At 38.1% G+C, this 22,549-nt stretch overlaps 1 protein-coding gene across 6 annotated transcripts in view; it reads left to right on the top strand.

Moving 5' to 3' along the window:
- The window catches only part of App (amyloid beta (A4) precursor protein), a 248,324-nt gene that overhangs the window by 124,107 nt on the left and 101,668 nt on the right, over window positions 1–22,549 (top strand). For all 6 annotated transcript variants that reach the window (XM_005375598.2, XM_005375597.2, XM_005375595.2 and 3 more), the window contains exon 6: window positions 10,796–10,998. In XM_005375598.2, the coding sequence (XP_005375655.1) occupies window positions 10,796–10,998 (203 nt within the window). The remainder of the gene's footprint in view (window positions 1–10,795; window positions 10,999–22,549) is intronic.

Raw genomic sequence — 22,549 nt, 5'->3', positions numbered from 1 at the left:
CACTGAGAAGCTGACACATCCCTTTGTCTTGCAGGCTCACACTGTATCCACTACCTGTTGGTGACTTGGTAGTCATCTCAGATATCGGATGGACAGTTGTGGCATCACAGAGCTTGTGTTCAAATAAGTCTTATTTTAATTAATAATGGCTCCATAGTGCAAAAGTAATAGTGCTGGCAATTTGGTTATGCCACAGAGAACCTGTGAAATACCTCATCCACAGGAGAAGAGTATGATGCAATATTTTGAGAGGGAGAGAGAGAACACAGAGAGCAAAAGAGATAGAGACCACTTTCATTTAACTTTTATTATAGTATATTGTTACAATTGCACTACTTTATTATCAGTTACTATTACTTTATTATCGTTATTATGAACTACTATGTCTGATTCATAAAATAAACTTTACTATAGATATATAGGGAGAAAGGATATAGATACAATTCATTACTAAATACCTGCAGTTTCAGGTATTCACCAAAGGTCTTGGAATGTATCCTCATATGTATAAGATTTTAGGTTCTTTAACTGAAAATAGAAAATTTTTTTTTGAGGACCCATTATCTGTAGTCTTTTGGGAAGCATAACTCTTCAGTTTTAAAAACAAAAACAAAAACGTGCAGTGCCGTTTGTTTAATGAAAATAGAAAAGCGGTGCCGCCCAGAACTGTGTGTGTGTTGTCTGAAATTTTTAAATCTTTCTTTCCACCTGTCTGCTGGATGCATCTTCTACAGTGTGTCTCAGCATTTTACATTCATCGTGATCAAAGCTGGATCCATCTACTTCTGTTACTTGCCATCTGTTCTGTGGGCTGTATCTTCTGTTGCCCTTAGCAACCATCTCCACCCTTTCTCTCCATCTTCAAGCACTAGATTCATCTTTTTGCAAAACCTTGTCATCTGCAGGATCACCGGTTATATATTGTTCAGAGCTTTCCCTTCCCTCATGTGTGGTTCTGCTTTCCAGGGCTCCTCCTACCCCAGTCACTCTCACCTGCCTGTTCATGCTCCCACCAGCTCGTTCTTACGGAAGTAGACTAACCTTGCCACGTTTTTGCTCAAAGCTTTCCTATTAAGTGCTGCATTTTAGATTAAGATGGTATTTTCCTATGTCTGCAAAAGACGCTTTTCACTTACTCATCTCTGTAGAATTCTATACTTCCAGTTCACTTATTACCTCCTCAACAAATTGTACTTCAGTCTGTCTCTGGTCATTGGTTTGTGACTATCTAATCAATCTAATTACCAATGTTTGCTTTTTTTTTTCTTAGTACCATCCACTAAAATCCTGTACAGCCTGTACAGACAGACCGAAGCCTGACTTTTTTTCAGTCTCTTACTTGGTGTGCACATCACTTATGGTACTGTTCTATGCTTGTTTACCTGCTCATCCTCCAAAGGGCTCTGATACTGCCTAATAAAGAAGAGGTCTTACTGTAGACTTTTTTTCCCAAATAATAAGCCTCAAGGAAAACTGTGTACCAAAAACAAGTTAATTTATACTCTTTTAAAAATGTAGTATCATTAAAAGGGAAAATGTCATAAACATAAATTTAAGCTGTAGCCTAATAATAGCAAAGAAATAATAACAATAGTTAGCTCTTACTATATGTTTTGCCAAGTATTTTATTTGTAGTAACTGTTCACAGCCCTTCGTAAAGTAATTAATACCGCTGTCCTGTTTTAAAGAGGGTAGAATCCACAGGGTAAATAAGTTGGCCCCGTTATACTAAGGCTGACAGGTGGCAACACCACACAGAGCATAGCTCTGGAAAATGTGGCTTTGATCATCATATAATACATCATACTATGATTCCCATGACTTGCAGAACCCGTCCATTGCCACTGTCACTGAAATGGTTTAGGATATATCTATACTTACCAATAGCTAAGTCTGTGGCCATGGGGAATTGGCTCATTCAAAGTTTTCTGCCATAATATCTGATTACCTGTAATTTTGTTTCAGCATATCAAGAACTTAAAATGACTCTGAAACTTTTTTTATCACCTTGGGTCCTTCTCCTTAATCCTAGTTGGCTCATAAAGCTGTCAGGATGATAATATACTTTTCATTATGTATGACTTCTTTTTTTTTTTTTTCTGCCTCCAAGATAGTCTTTTTAAAAAAGCAATTTAGCATTTACCGTAATTATATTCCAAATTTAAAACTCTTGCCAGAATATCATTTCCCCCTTTTAATGTGCTTTTTATGAGGCCAAAATATTGTAAAGAAAAGTTCAGACAGTGAGCACACTAAATATATCCTTGTGACTATAAAACCTAAGATCATTTTTCTGCAGAGCACCAATGACACCATCTCACCTACGGAATTAACAATAATTTTTAATACCATTGGACGCAAAGTCCATAGATTGTTCTTGAGTCTCAAAAATACCCTTCATGGTGTTTGGTTTGTACACTGATCCTAGCCTGCATCAAGACCCAGCCTTGTGTGACTTTAACTCCTGGAATTCAGAGAAGTGTTTTGTATCATAACACTGACTTGGTCGGAGTGAGTGCCTTTTTTTAAAAGCACTCACATTTTTTACGAGTCACTTGATTCTCAAGTATATTTACCATGTCCTAGAGGTATTAGTAGATGGTTTCTCCCTTGTTGAAATATTTATCTTACCATGACTTTGGGAGGATATAGCAAAGGGAGATTGTTCTTTAAATGTTCCAGCCCATGCGACTTGTTCACACAAGCCTCTTCCGATCACAGCCCAGTCCCCCCTTCCTCTTGGACACCTCGGATTCCCACAGATCTCATCCTTTTGGGTATGCTAAGCATCCACAATTGTTACCATGATAGTAATTTTACATTTACACAAGTAGGGAGGGCATTGTCCGTCCCGGTGATTGCTTGCCCCCTGAGCTGCCCTTGCTTTGCAGTGTACACCTAGCTCCTGACACCATGTGTGCCCTCAGCTTCTGCTCTTGTCTCTCTCAGTGCCTCTCCACCCAGCAGTGGAGTCATCATGGAAACTTAAATCTGACCGAGTCGTTCCAGCTGCATCTCATGGCTTTGCTGGGCCCTCTCTGCCTGTGTGCGGCCACCCCTTGACTCTGCGCATCTCCCCTTCATTCACAGCTCCCTTGGCACACTGTCTCTCTGGTGTCTTCCTGGATCCTGCTGGCCTTTGCATTCATTTGCTCCTCAGCCTGCTTTACCCATCCGTCCACCGCCTTGTTCTCCCAGTGCCTGACTGGGTGTTGGGAATCTTGCTTCCCATGACTTGCAGAGCCCATCCACGGCCACTGTATTTGAAATGGTTTCCCTGTCCCCCTAAACATCTGACAGTCACTTGTTAGCATGTTAGCCCATTTACCCTTTGAAATCTGTTGGTATTTATTTGTTCACTGGGGCCTCTCCTGCTCATATATACGTTCCCCCCAAATGGAACCTTGTCTTGTTCACTTCCCTCATGCCTTGAGTAATTCCTAAAACTTGATAAAAAGTACAGTGAGTATTACTGATGGAATGGCTAGTGTGTGACGTGGAGAGGTACTTTAATGGGATGGAATGGTTCAATGATTGAATGAGCAGATGCACTGCCATTTTGGGTTTGTAATCCATCTGTGCATATCCGTTTCAGCTCAAATGCTTAACTGTCCATTGTCTATAGAAAAAATGTGAGAATATCCTATACAGTTTAGCCTACCTCACTGTTAAAGTTCACTGCCCATTTGAAGTGCTGTTTTACGCAGACTTACCTATTATTCCTGATTGTGGGTTGAATGCTACTCTTGCCCCATGCAATATCCACTTTTCACTTTCTACCTGCTCAGACATCTCTTGCTCAAAAGAATCACTTTGTTCTTTGAATTTTTGAAGCACACAATGTGCAGTATTTTTGTTACTCATACAGCAGTAAGAGTAGAATCTCTCACCCAGAATAGGTGTCATTAAAGACAATGTCATTAAAGAATTAAAGAGTGCAGCCTAATTTCAGATAAATGATGTGGCCTGCAGCTCACCCTTAATTGCTTGAGTCACAAATTGTTGGTATTGCAGTCCTCTTGTTATCCTCCTAGAGTGAATTCCTTAACTTCTGGTCCCAGCTGCACTTATGAACCATCTGTAAGGAAAATTTTTAGCTACCAATAACAGACAGCCCAGTCTTCAGTGTTAGGGAGCTGAGGCTGGTACACTAATGCAAAGATAGTTGACTGTCTTTTCACTGAACTATGCTTAACTGACAGTACACACCCATTGACACTAATGTTAGTCACCTGAAGGTTGACTGGTGGCTTTTCCCCTTTCATTAGAAAAATGTGGAAGAGTAAAAGGTAAACAAAAGAGCTGTGGCCACTGAGAATTAACCTTTTCATCTGGAAAATAAAAACTTCCATAGAAGCCTAAGAGGTCCTGACATCAAAAGCATTAAGAAGTCCTAAGTTGTTTTGGCATCTAACTATTGAGAATGTGTCAGTCACAAGGCCTTCCCAGCCACAAGGGAGCCCGGGATATGGAGTGTTTGGTATTTACCCTCTTGTTCAGTTAATCTTGATTGTCAGTTTGAGTGGATTAAGAGACCTCTGGAGAGCTGATCTGAATTCCTAGAGCACTAAGCTCATCAGTGGGTAAACTCATTGATGATTTTGGAGCTGACCGGGCTGCTGCGGGTAGGACCTGGTTGGAAGTAGTGTGTCATGCCAGTGTGGCGTTAGGGCCTACATTTGGTCTTTGGCTCCTTCTTCTCTTGGTGTTCCTTGCTTCTGTTTGCTGGCCATGAGGATAGTCATTTTCCTCTGCCATGTCCTTCTGCCATGATGTTTCTGCCTTGGCACCAACTGACCGTGGACTGAAACTTCTAACTCTGTGAATTAAAATAAACCTCTCCTCCTACAAATCATGGATGTCCAGTACAGTATTTTGTTCCAGCAACAGGAAACTAACCAATACATCTCTGTAGTCAGGAAAGGGAGAAAAGAGTTAGGAATGGCCTTGAGTAACTAACAAATAGTATTTGCTGTAAGGATTTATGCCATCAAGACAGCCAACTATAGTAGTCCCTTCTTACTCTAGAATGTATATTCAAGATGTTTTATGGATGCCCTAGACTTCAGTAGTACTGAATCCTATATATACTGTTTTTTTGTACATATATACCTATGGTAAAATTTAATGTATAACTCAGGTACAGGAAGAGATTAACAGCAATAACTAATAACAACACAGTAATTACAGCATTATACTCTAATTAAAGTTATTTTAGGCTTGAATATTGCTTATTTATGAAATTTTTGATTTAATATTTTCAGACTACATCTGACCATGAACTAATCCACCAAAAGTGAAATCACAGTACTGTGTAGTGAAATTCAGGAGACTGCTAAAGAGAAATTTCCTGGAATCAATTTTTAGATGATACTACCAGCTGGTATAACAGATATTCTAATTCTACAACATTAATGTACTTTTTTAAGTAATCATAATAACACAATAGATTTAGCCATTTGAATACAAAATATCACTGGATTAATGCAATAACCAGTATAGATGAGTTATTTAACTCATTCAGCCTTGTTAATGAGACCATTATGAAAGGAGCTATAGAGTTTAAAAAAAAATGTTTAAGATCATAACCACTTTTTTCCCTTCAGTCCCTCAGAAAAGAGTATTTAAAGAGACTGAGATATTATTCTTGCAGAATCCCCTTGCAAACCTTTACTTACCTGTAAGGTAAAGGGAAGAGCACATAATACAGGTGATACAGCTTGATGAATTTGCGAAGCTGAGTACAACCAGATGGCCACACCAAATCCGGACCTGAAGTCTCCCCAGTCCCTCCTGCCCTTCCTGCCTCAGCTTTCGGACTCCCCTATGTTTTTGTGCCTGGACATTGGCCTGTTTTCACAATTTACATAAATGAACTCACACAGTATGTCCTCTTGTGCCTGGCTTCTAACAGTGCCTTGAAACAGGAGATACTGGCTTTTTCTTCTCTTCAGCCCATCTGGAAAATTTTCCTCAGAATCAAAGAGAACAAATTCCTTTTCACATTTTCTGTGAGTTCCGATTTTCCTAATTTAACAGTAATTTCAGAAACTGCATTGTCTTGGGACATGGTGAATTACGCAGCCATTGTATTTTCCAGTTGTAAAACTCTGGCAGCCCTAAGAGCTAAGGCAAAGATGGGGGAATCATCTGTTTGTCTTTGTGCAAAATTTCCTTTGTCGTCGCTCTATTCCCTACTCTAGGACACTCCCGCAGACCCTTTCTTCTTTTCCACATTGAGATTTATGAGTCTCAGCTGCTTGCTGTGGAGACTGCCCCACTGGCCTTTCCTTGACGTGGGTTGTTTTCACTCTCCCTTCGTCACTACAGAAGTCTAGATCTCGTGATTATTTCCATTCGCCCGTGACATTTTCTCTCCATTGTTTGTTCTACAATAGGAAGGAAAAAGCCTTAACAGAGGCTATGAAAGAATAGAACTTTGATAACTCTTTCTTTATTTAATTTTTTGGTTTCAGAATTTTTTTGTTTTCGGTTGGAGAACCATTTAAATTCACAGTAAAATTGAGCAGGAGATAGGGAGATATCCCGCGTACCCTTTACTTCCCCAGGTGTATTCTCTACCATCATCCACATGCCAATCACCTGGGCACATTTGTTACAGTCAGTGACCCTACACTGACATCACTATCACCCAGACCCCATAGTTGGCATCGGGATTCACTCTTCATGTGCATGCTGTATGTTTGGACAGATGTTTAAGGACCTCTCTGTCAACACTGTCATATAGAATAGATTCAATGCCTTAAGAATCCTCTGTGTTCTGCATTTTTATCTTCCCTGTCCTCTTAGCCCCCGGCAGCCAGTAATCTTTTTCCTGTCTAGTTTTGCCTTTTCCAGAATGTTTTATGACTTTTTTAGAGACTGTAAGTGGTGAATTGTGCTTGATTTCATAAGAAAGAATTGGAAGCGGTATATGAATCATGCTCCCTAAAGAAACTATCAGGAGGCAGTTGCGAGTAGCGCTCTATCAAGGTCAGCCTTTATTTAGAAATAAAAGGAGTCACCTTTGCGAACAGTTTATCCTTCACCAGTGAAAAATCTTGCATGCTGACATGTAAAATTTTATCATCAGTGATTTATTTCCTTGTAGGAGTGTCCTTTTGACCTCTTTAATACATTTAGACACTCCTGGGATGGTCAGCATTTCCAAATGGTGCTCTCATTCTGTGGAAGTGTTTCTTACTGTTAGTATTTAAAATCTGTAAAAAAAAACAATTGCTCTAGGTTGACAGCCTTTAAAGTTTGTAAATGTTACATGAATCTCCTTCCGTATTGTCAAGTGCATGCTCTGTTGTGAGTTTTATAAGACATTGTTCTGTGATGCTCAGGCTCGTAATTCCACAAACTGCTACCTCCTTGAGCCTTTTTATACCTCTCATGAGCTTTCAAAAATCACCCGACCTCAGTCACATCACAGAGCAAATGTTTGATGTGTGAAGTGACAGAGGAAAGCAGTTCTTTCCTTTTCAGTGTATCCTGGTACTCATGAAAACTGCAATTAGAAGTTGTCATGCTGGCATATTTAGCATTCTAGGGGAAGATGCAACACCGTTAAAACACATTCGTGTGTTACCATTTGAAACAGTGTCCAAATAGATAATTGAATTCATGGACATCTAAATTTAATTCCGAAATCAAAGCTATGGTAATAAGAACTGGACCTGAGTTTTCTCAGGCCAAGTAATTTAATTCCTCAGCCAGTTGAACCATTATGTATCTCTGCTCCATGTTATTATGCCAGTAAATTGCGCGGGCAGATGCAGTGATAGATGAGGGGCATGTAATTCACCCTTTCCATGGCCAGACACATACCCAGAATGCTGATCAGTTGAAACAGCTGTCTTCACAGGCTTGTTTTCTGTTTGGAGCATTAAAAGCAGCATTCCATTAGTAACAGCAAAGCCTGGGAAGTCACCTGAGGGTGTCCAGAGTGACGTTTCCACCATCCCTCCTGGCAACACAGTGCTATCTTAAGCCCAGATCACACACTTAGACATCGTTACTCCAGCCGTGGAGTGTGCACAGTTCTCGGCTTAGGGAGAATGCTGGCTTGATTTAGCTCTGACTTAATTTTTCTCTTTGGGTTTGCTTTAATTTCTCACTTAAATTGGAGAAATGAACAGTCTTGTGCTTATGATTTGATTCAGTGAAAGGTATCAGACACCGTAAGTGATACACCTCAGGTCTTCTTTATTCTTTTATTTTGAGATTCTGTAGGTAATTGCAGAAACAGTAAATTTGGGACAGCTAAGCAACTCCTAAATTTAGTACTCTTCTGAAATGTTGCCTCAAGTAGAGTTGTGTACAGAAATGTGTCTGTAGGCAATCAGGAAATCAGTTATTTCACCCCATTTATCTTTAAGCAAATGAAGGCTTCTATTGTCTGTTATTAAAGCCAGTGTTTGCCCTTCCTCTCCTCTCCTATTTCTGCATGGTCTTATGGACATGTAAAAAAACCAGCGATGGGCTTCTCTGTAACATATTAACACATGATGAAATTATTCTACTTAATAAGTTACTCTTCATTCCTTGGCCAGATGCTTCAGACCTCTCTGGATGTATTCATTCATTATCCTTGCATCAGATCTAACCAGAGTTAGAAGAGGGGGTCCAGACACACTTTAATAGAAATTTTGTAAACATTTTTGATCCTGTGCCTGCATCATATGTAATCACAGTTAGATATTCCCAGGGGGTCATGCATATCTTTATATAACACATATCAAAAATTATTTATATATTGTCTGAAGTAATCAGAGAATTCTCTCCAATATGTATTTGTCTCTTTACATAATTTTCCCTTTGCTCTCAGCCATATCTCTTGGGTTGTCCTGTCAGACCTTGAATTTCGAAAGCCTTACATCTAGACCAGGGGTGGAATCACACATTCTTCTCTGACGTGTTTGAAATGAGACTTCCTCCATCAAACCGGACCTACCCTGTTTCAAGGCATCACATTGTGGCCGAGACAAACATCACAGATCCCTATCACTTCCCCAACGATGAGCTTCTCTTGTTGGCCAGAATCGACTCTGGGTTAATAATTCACCTCCACTTTATTTTTTCGTGGGAACATTTAAATGACAACGCGGCAGCCCTGTATCCTATTATGTATTACTTTTCAAATCAGTCTGTGGAAGCGGCTCTTGAAGGTGGAAATCCTCTATCACATCAAGGGCTTCTTCCTGATTTCCTTGGTTTTGTGATCTGATCAGGGCTGTATCTTTCTCTCCCCTTTTGCCAGTTGGTATGCAGTAGACAGTCACTGTGTAACACTGACATCCCATCTTCCCTTATCTCCTCTCAAATGCTCTAGAATAGGTCTGCCCATGATTACCACAAGGATTTCCTAATAGGCCTTTTTGATTTTTTCCCAGACACATCCTCCTTTTGTCTTCTAGTCTTTCTGATTTATTACTCACCATCTGCGCATGAGCGCATAGGTATTTAATGCCACAAATGTTATGTCTGACCCTCTTCCACATGTTACTGTGCGCTACTGGTTATCCGTTTCATTGTTCTCAGTACTGTGTGATGGTCCACTGATTCTCAAAATCTTTCTCCCTACTAAGAGACGAAGGGAGGGACAGGAAGGAAATAAAAAAAGGATGGAGATATGTTCTATGCAGGTGGCAGCTCTCCATCAGGAGTGTAATCATTATGTACTGCAAACATGTACTGATAAATATTTTTTTTTAAAGATTAAGTGAAAAAAGTCCTTTTCCCTGCCAAAATGCATCAGCATTACCTGGAAACTTCTCAGAAATACAAGTTCTCAGAACACGTCCCAGACCTACTGATTCGGAAACTCTGGAAGTGGTGTCCCGTTATCTATATTTTAATGAAGCCTTTAGGTGATGCTGAGTGCTTGCTGAAGTTGGAGAACCACTGAAATATTTGTTATTCTGTAGAATATAAGCAATTAATACAACAGAGAGCTCAAATTCATAGTTCAGTAGGCATCTGTGACCATGGAGTATTTAAGTCAATTTCTTCTCCCGCTTCTGTATCCAATTTAAGCTCACAGTAGTAGTTTCTGAACCAGTTTTCCCCTGCACTTGCTGAGTAGGTGCTGTGCAGGTCCTGTGTGGTTCTTTCTCATACATTATGAGAATCATTCCTCTGACACAGTAAACGCAGTTTTAATAGTCCTTCCGCCTCTTTCTCTGATACAATTTTTAAGAACAGTTTGAAATTTACACACAAGTTTAACAGAAAGTGCAAAGGTTCTCTTCTACCTCCTTTCATCAGCTGTTTCCCCAGTTTCCTTATTCTTAGCATTTTGCCTTAGTTGAAGCAATATTGATGCATTATTATTAATTTTTGTATTTTATTTCACTTTTTGTGTTGTACATTCCGTGGGTTTTGACAAAGGCGTAATGCTTTGCATCCACCATTGTAGCAGGGAATAGTTTCACTGCCTTAAAAGTCCCTTGTGCTCTGCCCTACTCACCCCTTCTGCCCTGTCCTTTAACACAGGAAGCCCCTGATCTCCTCAGCATCTCTGTCACTTTGCCTTCTCCAGAATGTCATACTGTTAGAATCGTGCTGTTCTCTTTTAGCACCTGTGTAAACTAAGAGGAGCTGGGCCTACAACTGAAAAGTTTCTCAGACCTGCTAAGCTGGAATTATCCTTAAACTTGCTGGCCTTAAGCTTTGTATGGAATTTTTTTCTTCAATGCCATGTTCCCTGTGAAATTACCTAAATGTCTTTTTTTTCTTCCTTCCCTGAGACTTGTCTGACTATTGAAGTTATTTCTGTTTACTCTTACAGTGAAGACAAAGTGGTAGAAGTAGCGGAGGAGGAAGAAGTGGCAGACGTTGAGGAAGAAGAAGTCGATGATGACGAGAATGTGGAGGATGATGATGAGGTAGAAGAGGAGGCCGAGGAACCCTATGAAGAAGCCACAGAGAAAACCACCAGCATAGCCACCACCACCACCACTACCACGGAGTCCGTGGAAGAGGTGGTTCGAGGTAATCCACTGATTGCTTGGATTTTTTTTTTAATTTCTCAAGATAGAAGAAAACATTATGCCAGACTTTGAAATTTAAATCCATCCTACCAGCATTGCCTTCCAAACTGAAACTAATTTTTTTCCAAAATTACAAGGCTTCTCACACTCGTTGATTTCTTTTGTTGTTATTGCTTTGTTTTATCGAGCAGTTTAACAATTACTTTCAAATAATATAACTTGCTGACTATGCAGTCAATTCTGTGCCTGGATGTGCTGTCAGCACCTAAGCGGGGGTCATTTCATTTGACAGATGGGATCTATGTGACCTTCCTGGCAGTATTTACTGCCTGGCATTGTCTGTGGAATTAACCCTTGTGATCATGAGCTCCTTGGGGTGGGGAGTGGGTGCTGCAGTTGACTGGTATCCTGTAGCGTGCAGGGCTTGTGTAAAGTTTCTGATATATTCTAGTTTTGTGAGTAGGTGGTTCAGTTGTATTAAATAAGGAGATCTGCTGCTATAAAATTTCACTTGCATGGTTTGTGTTACGTTTCACTTGTTTAGGTGGGCACTATCATAGTGCATTCAGGCAGATGTAGCACTAGTATCTTAGACTTTCTTCTTCTGTAAAATTAATATTCCTGTTGAAAGTGCTGTGAGCCACATGGACTCCAAGGTTTCCTTTTGATGAAATAAAACGAAGTATTCAATTTGTATCAAACATCCAAAATGTAATAATAGCTGGTACATTTTGAGGTTAAGTTGCTTAAAGGATATGTATTTGTTTTGCAAAATCTAGACTGAAGGAATAGGGATTGATTGACCCTCAATGTGTTGCAAACACTTTTATTTTCACCCATAAATGTTATGTCTTCCTCTCACTTTTTCTAAGGGTATAATGATTCAGCTGTCATTACATTAGAGCTTACGATGTGCTACTTTTTCTGCCTGAAATACATTCATTACTAATTATCTCTTTCCCTTTGTTGCATTTTTAACTCTATTGAGATATAATTCACATAATGTAGGATTCATTAATTTTAACTTTATTATTCAGTGGCCTTAAGAAATTTATTAAATTGTTTAGCCATCACCATAACCCATTCTTTGAACACTTCGTTACCCCAGTGAGATTGCTCAGACTCACTCATACTTGACCCCTGAACTCACTCTGACTCCCAAGAAAATCTTGATAACTGTTTTCTCCACAGATTTGCCCACTTTTGAGCACTTCATAAAAGTAGGATCATAGAATGTATAGTCTTTCATTTCTGGCTTCTTTTACTTAACAGTGTTTTGGGGGTTCTTCATTTTTTTAAACTGCTCCTGTATAATAGACTATTCTGAGTTAAACAGAATTTAAAATCTAATGAAAGTATGTACGTTCTTTAAAAAAAAGAACAGTAGCTGTAGATGTATACTTCGACTTTATCAACCCATACTTGATGAGTTTCTGATTTATTTTAGCACATAATTGAATGTGCCAGGAAATGCATATTTCATTTGAGCCAGTGTTCTTCTAATGCCCAAGGCATCCCTTTCCAGAGTATTTTTCAAATGCCTTTTGAGGCCAGCAGTGACAGATTGGGTCAAATAAACTCGTTAACTCTGATTTCCTCACTGGGAAAGACAGATTTTTCAGGGCTTCTTCTTAAAAGCCAGTGTGTGATGGCACATTGCAATAGCTAGTATTCTGCCATGGGACTGAAGTCTTGGTGATCTCCATCAAGACAGCTGTCTCTATACAATTAAAGTTTATTTGCTTAATGTATAATATTAGTTTTTAGAGCTCCTCTTTGGTACCAAGCTGTTGTGCCTGGCTGAGTAGAACATGATGTGCACACATAGGAATTCAGAGCCAAACAAATACAGAGTGATCCGTTTTACTTAAAATATAAATGTGAATCTTCCTTCAAAAGTAAGAGAGCTACCAGGTTGTTTAAAGAAGGTTACATGTGGGAGATGGCATTTGAACCAGAACTAGAAGGCAGGCCACTGGTATGTCAGTGTGGATTTTGTTATACAGTACATTAACAAATAACAAAACAGCTGAAGTGCAATGGGAAGGTATAGGGCATGTTTGGGAAGCAACGTTGTTCTGATTAAGCTGGACTAAGAGTTTGAGAAAATCAGATTGGGACTAAAGGGAGAGGCCATCGATACTAGGCTGGACATTAACAGAGAGTGATCAGTGCACCAAGCATTAGTTCAGAATCTGCTGTATGCTACAGATTGTTCTAGTAAGCAGTGAAGAAATTTTGATTTGATTTTATTACTGTTGAGGTGGCAGGTGAGCAGGAGAAGCATAGTAAGGATGCCACATAAACTTAGGCCCATATTCTGGACCAAGAAAGAGTTCTCTTGAGATGACATGGTCTTGTTATCTTCCAGATAAGTCCATTTTGCTTTTCAGTTTAACATGTAGCATTGTAGATTTTAAACACAGACAAAGGCACTTAGAAGAATTTGAAAAAATTATAAGTTTTAAAAACTAACTTTAAAAGGTAAACAGTAATGTTGATGGCAGGTGATAAAAATGACCTTCTAAAAGCGAATGTCTGGTTTCTCAAAGGCACCAACTGTTAATGTCAGAAAAAGGAGAACATTTTATAAAAATCTAACCATTCCATCGAAGACTCCTAAAGGGGGCAAAAACTATATTTGAACAAGTATTTTTGAGAAAGAGGGCCTCAAAGAACATACTGTGGTATATTGTATCCATCCCTGATAGCTCTGGCCTGGTCTGGTCTGTCTGATCTGATCTGGTTTAGTGTGGTTTAGTTTGATTTGATGTGGCTCAGTTTGGTTTGGTTTGGTTTTGGTTTGGTTGTGTATTAGTAGGAAATTCTAAAAAAAGATGCAGTTTTAGCTGGTCACATTAGAGAGGTAGAACTTTACCTCGACTTTGTTAGTGTAAAAAGTGAACTGTGGCTCTTCCCTAGTGGAAAGCAAATTCAGTGCCATACGTAATTGTGAGCTTTGTAAAATTAGTCCTACAGTTATACATTGTGGCTGCTGTTATGGGCTGAATGTAAACATTCAAAGTGACCTGCAAAGAAACGATGGTAAAGGAGACTTCAGTCTAATTTCTGTTGTTAATGTTTCAGACCCCAAAGGAAAATGTGATTGACAACCATACTGAATAAGAAAATGGTTTCATCATCACTAATATATTGCTGCTAATACCAAATCTCAATACTTTTGTAACTCATTAAAATTTTTTTTAAAAGTAGAAGAAAAAAGACATTTCAGCATGGTTATAAAATTTTCAACCATATTGTGTTAGAATCAGTGGTACCAAAGTAAGATGTTTGTTTTGTGTTACTAATCTTAGAGGAAAAGGGTATTGTTTGAAAGTAAACACATCATTTCAAAATCCATTTAGCTTTCAGGTTTATTGTTGTCTTTGGTAACTAAAGAAAAATTGGAATAAGCCATTAGGAATTTGAGTACAACGGTAGTACATTTAGACACCTGTTCATAGTTCTGGTTCCTAAACCCAAAATGTTAGGAGTGCGTTCTGCATGAGCCATAAATTTTCAACTTTGATTACATGTGGCACTGTAATAAATGACATCATGTTTTATTTATTTATTTATTTATTTGGGGGTTTTTGTTTTGTTTTGTTTTTGTTTTTTTCCAGAACCGGGAATCGAACTCACGACCTTGCGCTTGCCAAGCCGGCGCTCTGCCGCTGAGCTAAATCCCCAGCCCCCATCATGTTTTATTTAATCTAGCCAATTTTACCTATCTAGAGAAACTTTTATATTTTCCTTATGCCTTTTTTTCAGGAAACATTGTTTGAGTTCCTGTGATAAAGCGACACTTCGCTATTACAGAAAGATAACGGGGGCAGAGCAGACATGGTTTCACCTGCTGGGATCTTGTGGTAGATCCATGCTGGAATGCTTTACTGCAGATATATTTTCAGACTTCCTAGTCTCCTTTCCCTTTAAGACAGAATTCTGTCTTTTAGCCCTTGTCATTTTGCTATGCAGGGGAAAGTTGCCCCAGTCCCCCTGTTAGAGCCAAACCAACTAAGGTCTAGAAAAAAAAAAAAATTGTGCACCGTGAAATAACTTGATCAGTGATGTCAGGCTTTAGACCTGGATGGACCAGTGTATTTCTGCTATCTTAATGCCTAAGTTACACGTTTACTTTCCTTTTCTTTATAAATGCATACTATTCATTTAACTTGTGCTCTTTTTTTTGTGCTTATTCCTTTACTGTTCACATGTATTTCTGTCCCTTTTTTCCACATTGAGCATTTTCAGAACTTTAGAACTTTTATTGAAATAATAGGATCAGTAAGTAATAATAATCAGAAATCAGAAAACTATTAGACCATGGACCAAAACCCTTGTAATTTTCTAAACAAAAGGTTTTACTGGGAAACTCCCAGCCAGATTATTTAGAGATTGTCTATGGCTGCATTCCTGCAGTAGAAGAACTGAGTCTTTTCAAGAGACATCCCTGCAGCCTGCAGAACTGAAAACATGCACTGCCTGGCCTCTGCAGAAAGTGTTTGGTAACCCTTGCTATTGTCCGTAGGAATACTGTAAAGGCATTTATAGTTCAAGTACTACGTATCTAGGTGAGTTTCTTTCCAGGTAATTTTTTGGCTGACTTTTTGCTTTTCTTTTTGATTCTTTTTTTTTTTTTTTTTTCTTTTTGATTCTTTATGGTTAGGGGCAGATGGGTATCTGAGGGAGCCTGTCTTCAAATGCTTAAGAGAGAATTGTTAATAATTTTATGGCCATGGACCAGTTAAGCAACCTGCTTTTCCTGTGCACTGTGTAATGTCAATGTTACCTTCCATGTTTATTGTGAGAATGACTTTAGAAAAATCTACAGTAAACATTTGCAGAGCTATCCAGTAAGTGGTTTATTTTACAAGCAGACTGCCTAGATTTGATCCCTAGCTCTGCAGCCTACTAACTGCATATTTGTACAACTTGAATAACGCTTAATCTTCATTATTTTTCTCTATAAATGGGGATTAGTAATATCTACTCAATGTTAACTATTTTGTGAGAAGTAAAGGAAGTAATCCATGGAAACATTTAACACTATTCCTTTTAGACAGTAAGTGCTTGATTAACTAGAGGTGCTATATTATAATCATCATTCCAATACTTGAATGTATGCTGAACATTAGAGAACTAGCATTTCATACTAATTAATGATGTTAAAAGTGAGGCAATAATTGCCTTTTTAATCACAAAAAGCATAAATGTAACGTATCCATTATCTATTGGTAAATAGAGCTAATCTTTATGGACAGCATTATGTTACAATTAGAGTAGTTATATTTGATTTCTTGCTGAAAATATTTTTCTGAATGTATATCACAAATTATTATGTTCAGCTAAAACATTAGTATAGTTTTAAGTGCTATTACATTTCAAGATAGAATTTTACTTCTTCCAAGTACTTCAAACCTTGTAGAAATTCTACTAAATAAACAGAGACACAGATGATGAGTAACTCAAACAACTGCATATGGTAATGAAGCTATAAAGTTTGATCTAAGTGTTGTTGCATGCCTTGGCTTTAGTGACTCACCTTATAGAATTAAATTACTGTTCTTCTCTGCTCACCATAAGCTGGGGGAAGTGTCATTAAATGCCCCCAACACAGATGAGGTCTTCTTAGGTAAAAAACATTTACAGTGGGTGATAGGAAATGGGCATCTCATGTTGTTTCCAGCTGTGCCTGCACAGTTCTTGGGAAGAATGAGTCTGCTGCTGGGAAGGAGCTCTGACAGCATGGAGGAGGAAAGTGCTTAGCCTGGGGACAGAAATTTTCCCTAAAGCATTGTAGAGAAGTTGGCATTTGAATGATTATCGAGGAAGCAAAAGAATTTATTAGGTGATGAGCATCAAATACAGTTGAGTTTCTCCAAACTTCTCCCTCCCTACAGCTGTTATTCTTTGCTCTGATACAGAGAATAGCAGTCAATTTGTCTCTGTAAGTAAAGTTTTATAAACTCCTATTCTCACAACATCTAGTTTTTACCTGACCAAGGCCACTGGGCACAGCTTGACAAACTGCCTTTGTTCTACTTGACTACCCCCAAGTTATGTGACACCAGACCAACACCCTCAGCACCGTATATAAAACTGGAGCCCTTCCTTTGTTTGGGGCTCAATCTTTTGGACCTGAGTCCAGCTAAGTTGGTGTATGCCTAAAAATAAAGTCCTCCTGTTTCCCCATTGGTCTCTGATCTCTTACATTGTGTACATAAACATTATAAGTCAGTCCACTGTGTTGATATCAAGGGTTAAAGAAACAAAGCTTAGCTTAATTCTTCTGTCTCTGATGTAATTCTTCTGTTCCCTGATGTAATGGACATGACACAAGCTATTCTGTTACTTACGAATGAGATTCTTGTTAATCATTTCATACTTAACTTTCACAAATTATAGGTAAACTGTAAGCTTGACTTCCTGTAGACATGAAAAAAAAACTCACATAATTGTGTTGGAGGCTTCAGTAGTGATTTTTTGCCCCTGTGCCCATGGATCTAAAGCTTTAAGGAGTATTTGGGAACAGGGCGAAGGATAATGCCCCTTTTTTGAGAGCAAGCCTCAGGCCTGTACCTTCCTATTCTGACTAAGTCAAATACAATGCACTCATATTCCTGTACCAGAGCATAGCATTTCCTTTAATGTCAAGAGAACTGGTGCCAACAATGACCATAGATATGACAGGTGGCGGCCTGTTATTTTGTGCCCTATGGCAAGGCAGCCATTGATTGTGCAGTCTTTAATACATACTTTGCTAGAGGCGGAGTGCAACACATCATTGTTCTGCGTAGTTTAATGTTCCTAATATAGAAAGCTCATTCTGATAATTAGGTTGCCTAAAACATGAGACTAAAGAGCAGAGCCGTATAAAAGAGACACAGACTATATGCATACAGAGCTTCCCCTCTCATTCTTTGCAAATTGAACCCAGGCTCTTTGCACTGAACTACAAAGTTTTTTTTTTTTAATTAAAATAACTCACAAAACAACAATGAAGAGAAAATCAAAACAGCCCAAAAACAATTCCAATGTTGTTGTTATTACTTGTTACTGCCTTTGATTGTTTGATCAATCTTACATTCTTATGTCTGGTAGACCGACCAACTTCTTTGAAGATAACAGTATGTAATATAGCAAACATTGTTAATTCCTGTCATTTTGTTTTGAGGTCATGTATCCTTTTTGTTGAACTACAGAGGTTATCAGGATATAATTTGCCTACCGTAAAGTTTAGAATTCAGTGGTTTGATCTATTCACCAGGATCTGCACTTCTCTGCCACAAATTGTTTTTTTTAACTTGGTGTTGCTGGCAGTTTTATGCTGCTGGTAATGCCTGATTTTGTTTTTGTTTTATTTTAAAGAGAGTAGTATATGAGAAACAAACAAAAAAATAGAACAGTAGCAGCATACCAGTATCACGAACATAAATAAATCAAACCAAAAACATTCAAAGTGATACAGGGTCTCAAGACAAATTAATACAAATCAACAGTGGTTGTTACTTTGCATATCGCTGTCCTCAACTACATTGCTCAGATTATCAGATGTAAGAATGAAAGATTACTCAAACCATTAAAGAGACTAAGAGAATAATTCTTCAATAAAACCTTAGACATAATGCAGAGTTTCAGTAGACAAGATGGTAGGAGTTCACTATTGTAATTCCATTGCATATTGTTGCCTTCAAATCAGTTGCTCAGACCACCAGACACAGCATGCAAAGTTGATCAGAACATAAAGAATTATGAGCATTAACTGTTCATTTCCATACACCGTCAGACATCAGCAATACAGTCATCACAGCTCTTCATATATATATTTATGTTTTGCCTTCCTACTTTCTTTTTTCTTCTTTCCCTCATCCCAGTTGTTCTTCCTTTGAGCAATTTCTTTCTCTTTCCTGTCATCTATTATACATTTTGAGTTTTACCTAGTCTTTCAGATTCCTAGGAGACAATATGATGTTTACACATGTGAGTCCGATTTATTTCACTTATGAGTATGGTCTCTAGTTGCATCCATTTACCTACAAAAGCCTCGAGTTTGTCTTTTTTAATAGCAGAGTAATACTCTATTGTATAAAAATACCACAATGTTTTTATCCATTCCTCAGTGGATGAGCATCTGGATTGTTTCCAAGATTTAGCTATAACAAATTGTGCTGCTATAGACATGGGTGCACATATATCGCTGTGGTGTGATGTCTTTAATTCTTCTGGGAAAATACCCAAAAGGGGAATAGCTGGGTTAAATGGAACTTCCAATCCTAGTTTTGTGAGGCATCTCCAATGCCTGATTATTTTTCACTTGCCATTTCTACAGGTTTTTTTTTTTTTATGTCAAAGTTCTTTAATTGACTGCTAGAATAATGAAAATAATCAGCAAATGGTAGCTTAGTACAATTATATCTAAGCTTATTCAAAATAAAAGAATTTCATTGTATGTCAGTTAAGGGCCAGAAACCAGATTTTAAAAGAATATTAGCATTTCTCCTGTTTTCCTCCAAATAGTTACTTTTATTTTTAAAAAATTTGTAAATACCACAGACACAACAATTATAGGTATCTACTCAAGAGTTTGTAATGAAGAAAAAAAATTAAAACAAAACAATTCCAGCAAATTAGAGAATGATCCCTTTAAACCTATATTCCTTTTTATGGGCATACCTGTTAACAGCTTCGTATGTTCAACAGAATATTATTTCAATTCCTTGGGCAGGTAACCAATCTGTGAAGTCTAAGGGAAATCCTTAGTTTTCTTTTTTTTTTTGGTTTTTCTCCGGTACCAGGAACCGAACTCACGACCTTGCGCTTGCCAGGCAAGCGCCTTTGCCGCTGAGCTAAATCCCCAGCCCAATCCTTAGTTTTCTTCTGGAAAAGTATATGTGAAAGTTTGTGAAAGCAAAGAGGGTTAGAGCCAAAGCCCCTGCTTCTGTCTCCATTAAATAATTTTGCTTTTCTGAAAGTTCTGAAAGGTATCTGGTTTCCAGCTACCTCTGCCAATATGTCTGACCTTTTGTGATTCTGTTAGCTGAAGAATGAAAAGTTAAAGAAGGCAAGAATGAATGGATCTCATATAAAAATAATGTTCAAGAAATCTCAGCCTTAAGGATACTAGCCCAGATTTTTAAAATTCAGAGTTGTAAAGACAGGAGCTTTACCAAGAAGAATTGTTATGAGTGCACTATATTACTATATTTACCTTCTCATGGTAAGACTGGTCAGGTGTTAATGAGAGTGGTGGTATCTCTTTGTTAAATTTATGTGTGTTCTTGTTGGAAACCATTTCTGAAACAGAATGTGAAAGTGTCATAGACATTGAACGAAATTTCCTATTGTTGGCATGTGATCTTAAGTCCTGGAGGTTTCAGGATGTAAGCAAAGAAAATTCTTGCTGGTGAGTTGTCATGATTCTTTCTCTTCTGGAAGTTTACTAACATTCGTTATCCGGAATTTCTGAGATATTGGTGACGACTACGCAGTAGACTTGTTCAAAATGACAAAATGTAACAGAAATCCTTCTGCTGTTGGCTTGGCCTATGGCAGCTTCTGAACCTCAACACTACTGATGTTTGAGGCTGAGTAATTCTTTGGTTTTGGAGCACTTTCTGTACCTTGTAGGATGTTTAGCAGCACCCTCAGCCTTTGCCCACAAAATGCCGTAGTGCCTTACTGTTCTGACCACCCAGAATGTGCTCTGGGAGGGAATGGGAAGGAAATCTCTCTTGTTACAAAGAGAAGTGGTGTTGCAATCTGTAGTGATGTCTAGTTTTAAATATACTGAACAGAGAAATTCCCCTACTGTGCTACAATTCATCTTAATGTCAGCAGTAACTCCAACCTCAGGGCTCTGCACATAGTAGGTGACTAATGAAACTACTTTACTGAGCAAAAATAAATGAAATAAAAATATACCAAAGTAAATATAATGAACACATACTTGGTAAGGTGAAAAGTATTAGTGAAGATGTAGAATGCAATCTAATTGTTTATATTTAGAGGCAGAAAACTCCATAAAATGATAACTTAAAATATGGCATGCTTACATTTTCCATGCAGGTAGTGAACTATGTAAGACACTGTCTTCTTAGCTTTCTACTAGTCTGTTATAAAAGAGCAAATAGTGCTTCACATCTATATCATAGTCAGGGACTCTGCTGATCTCAGCTTGAATCTGCCAGCTCTTCTCTACTGAGGATGTGACAAGAGGCCAGTTAGCATAGAGAGGTAGACACCTTCGGACTCCCCTACACCAGCCTTACAACAGCAGGACCATACTTGCAATGCCTAACTCATCTCTAGAAGTGCCTTTTGTTTTTTTCTGGCAAGAACAGAAATGCTATCTAATGTTTCCTCTTTAGAAAAGAATGTACAGGGAAGTGCATTCTAAGGCCAATGTCTTTTTATGTGTTGTCTTCATTACTTTTCTAAATAAAAATAAAAGCTTTGCTGCTTCTAAGGTTCTCACATGTTGCAGGAATGATACCACTTTAGGTTTTTGAGAAGTTAGGTACTTTCGTTGACTTCAGTATTAGTAAGAAAATTATTACTGTCGTTAAACCTGAGGCAGAATTATAATTATTTAATTATTATAGTGTCAGACAAGACAGAATTTCAGAGTAAAATAAGTATAAGTAGGTGTTCTGTTAAAACTGGGTTTTTGAGATGTGTATTCGAATGTTAATGACTATTCATATGCACTGTATCTCTTTCCCCAAATATATGTGAACTTCTCATAATAAAGTCAAATCCCATACAACTCTTACTAATTCTTGTCCCCTGGTCCCTTTGGAGCATAATTGAATCTTATATCTCAGACTTCAACCTTTCATTTACCTGCATTTAAATGATGTCATTGATCAGAGTGTTTCTCAAACCTGAGTAGCCATTCAAATCATGCAAAGGTCTTACTAAACAGAAATTTGAAAGTCCAGTGGGGGCCCAAACGTGGCTGGTCATGGACTCCACTTTGAGGAAGAGATTCTAGTAGTGCCTCCTGCCCTCCATGTTGTGCAGATTTGGGGCACCAAGACAAGAATAAGAAAGTAAAAAGGAAACTTCCTTGTCTTGGATAGTGTTGTTCTTAATGTATTAGCAATGTCAGTAACTGTAAGAGAATTCTAATATGTCTACCCACGAGGTTTTTTCTTTTTTAAGTTCAAACCTCCAGACTAAGAATATTGAGCAACTCTTACCGTCTCCCGACATGATAAGTGGTACTAGTTTCACCTGTGTCCCTGTTGCCTCTCATCAAGGAAGCCAACGATTTGCTTGTCGCAGAGACACTTGTTGCTAGCTCGTGAAAGCTATTATCGTGGCACTGAGGAATTTTCTTTTCAGATCTTTGACTTATTTAGTGCTTTGGTTTTTTAATTTCAACTTTGTAGTAGTTTAGCTCATAAATCTGGTGTACATTTTATTAGGATTAACCCTGAGTATTTAATTTTGGGGAAGGCTGTTATAAATGGTATAGTATTTTTATTCAAATTCCACTTGTTCATTGTCAGTATACCGAAAAACAATTGAGTTTTATATGTTATCTT

The sequence above is a fragment of the Chinchilla lanigera genome, unplaced genomic scaffold (assembly GCF_000276665.1).
Source record: "Chinchilla lanigera isolate Chin_1 unplaced genomic scaffold, ChiLan1.0 scaffold00006, whole genome shotgun sequence".
Classification (NCBI taxonomy): domain Eukaryota; kingdom Metazoa; phylum Chordata; class Mammalia; order Rodentia; family Chinchillidae; genus Chinchilla; species Chinchilla lanigera.
Note: the sequence above shows the minus strand (reverse complement) of the source record. Positions and strands in the feature narration are given on the sequence as shown.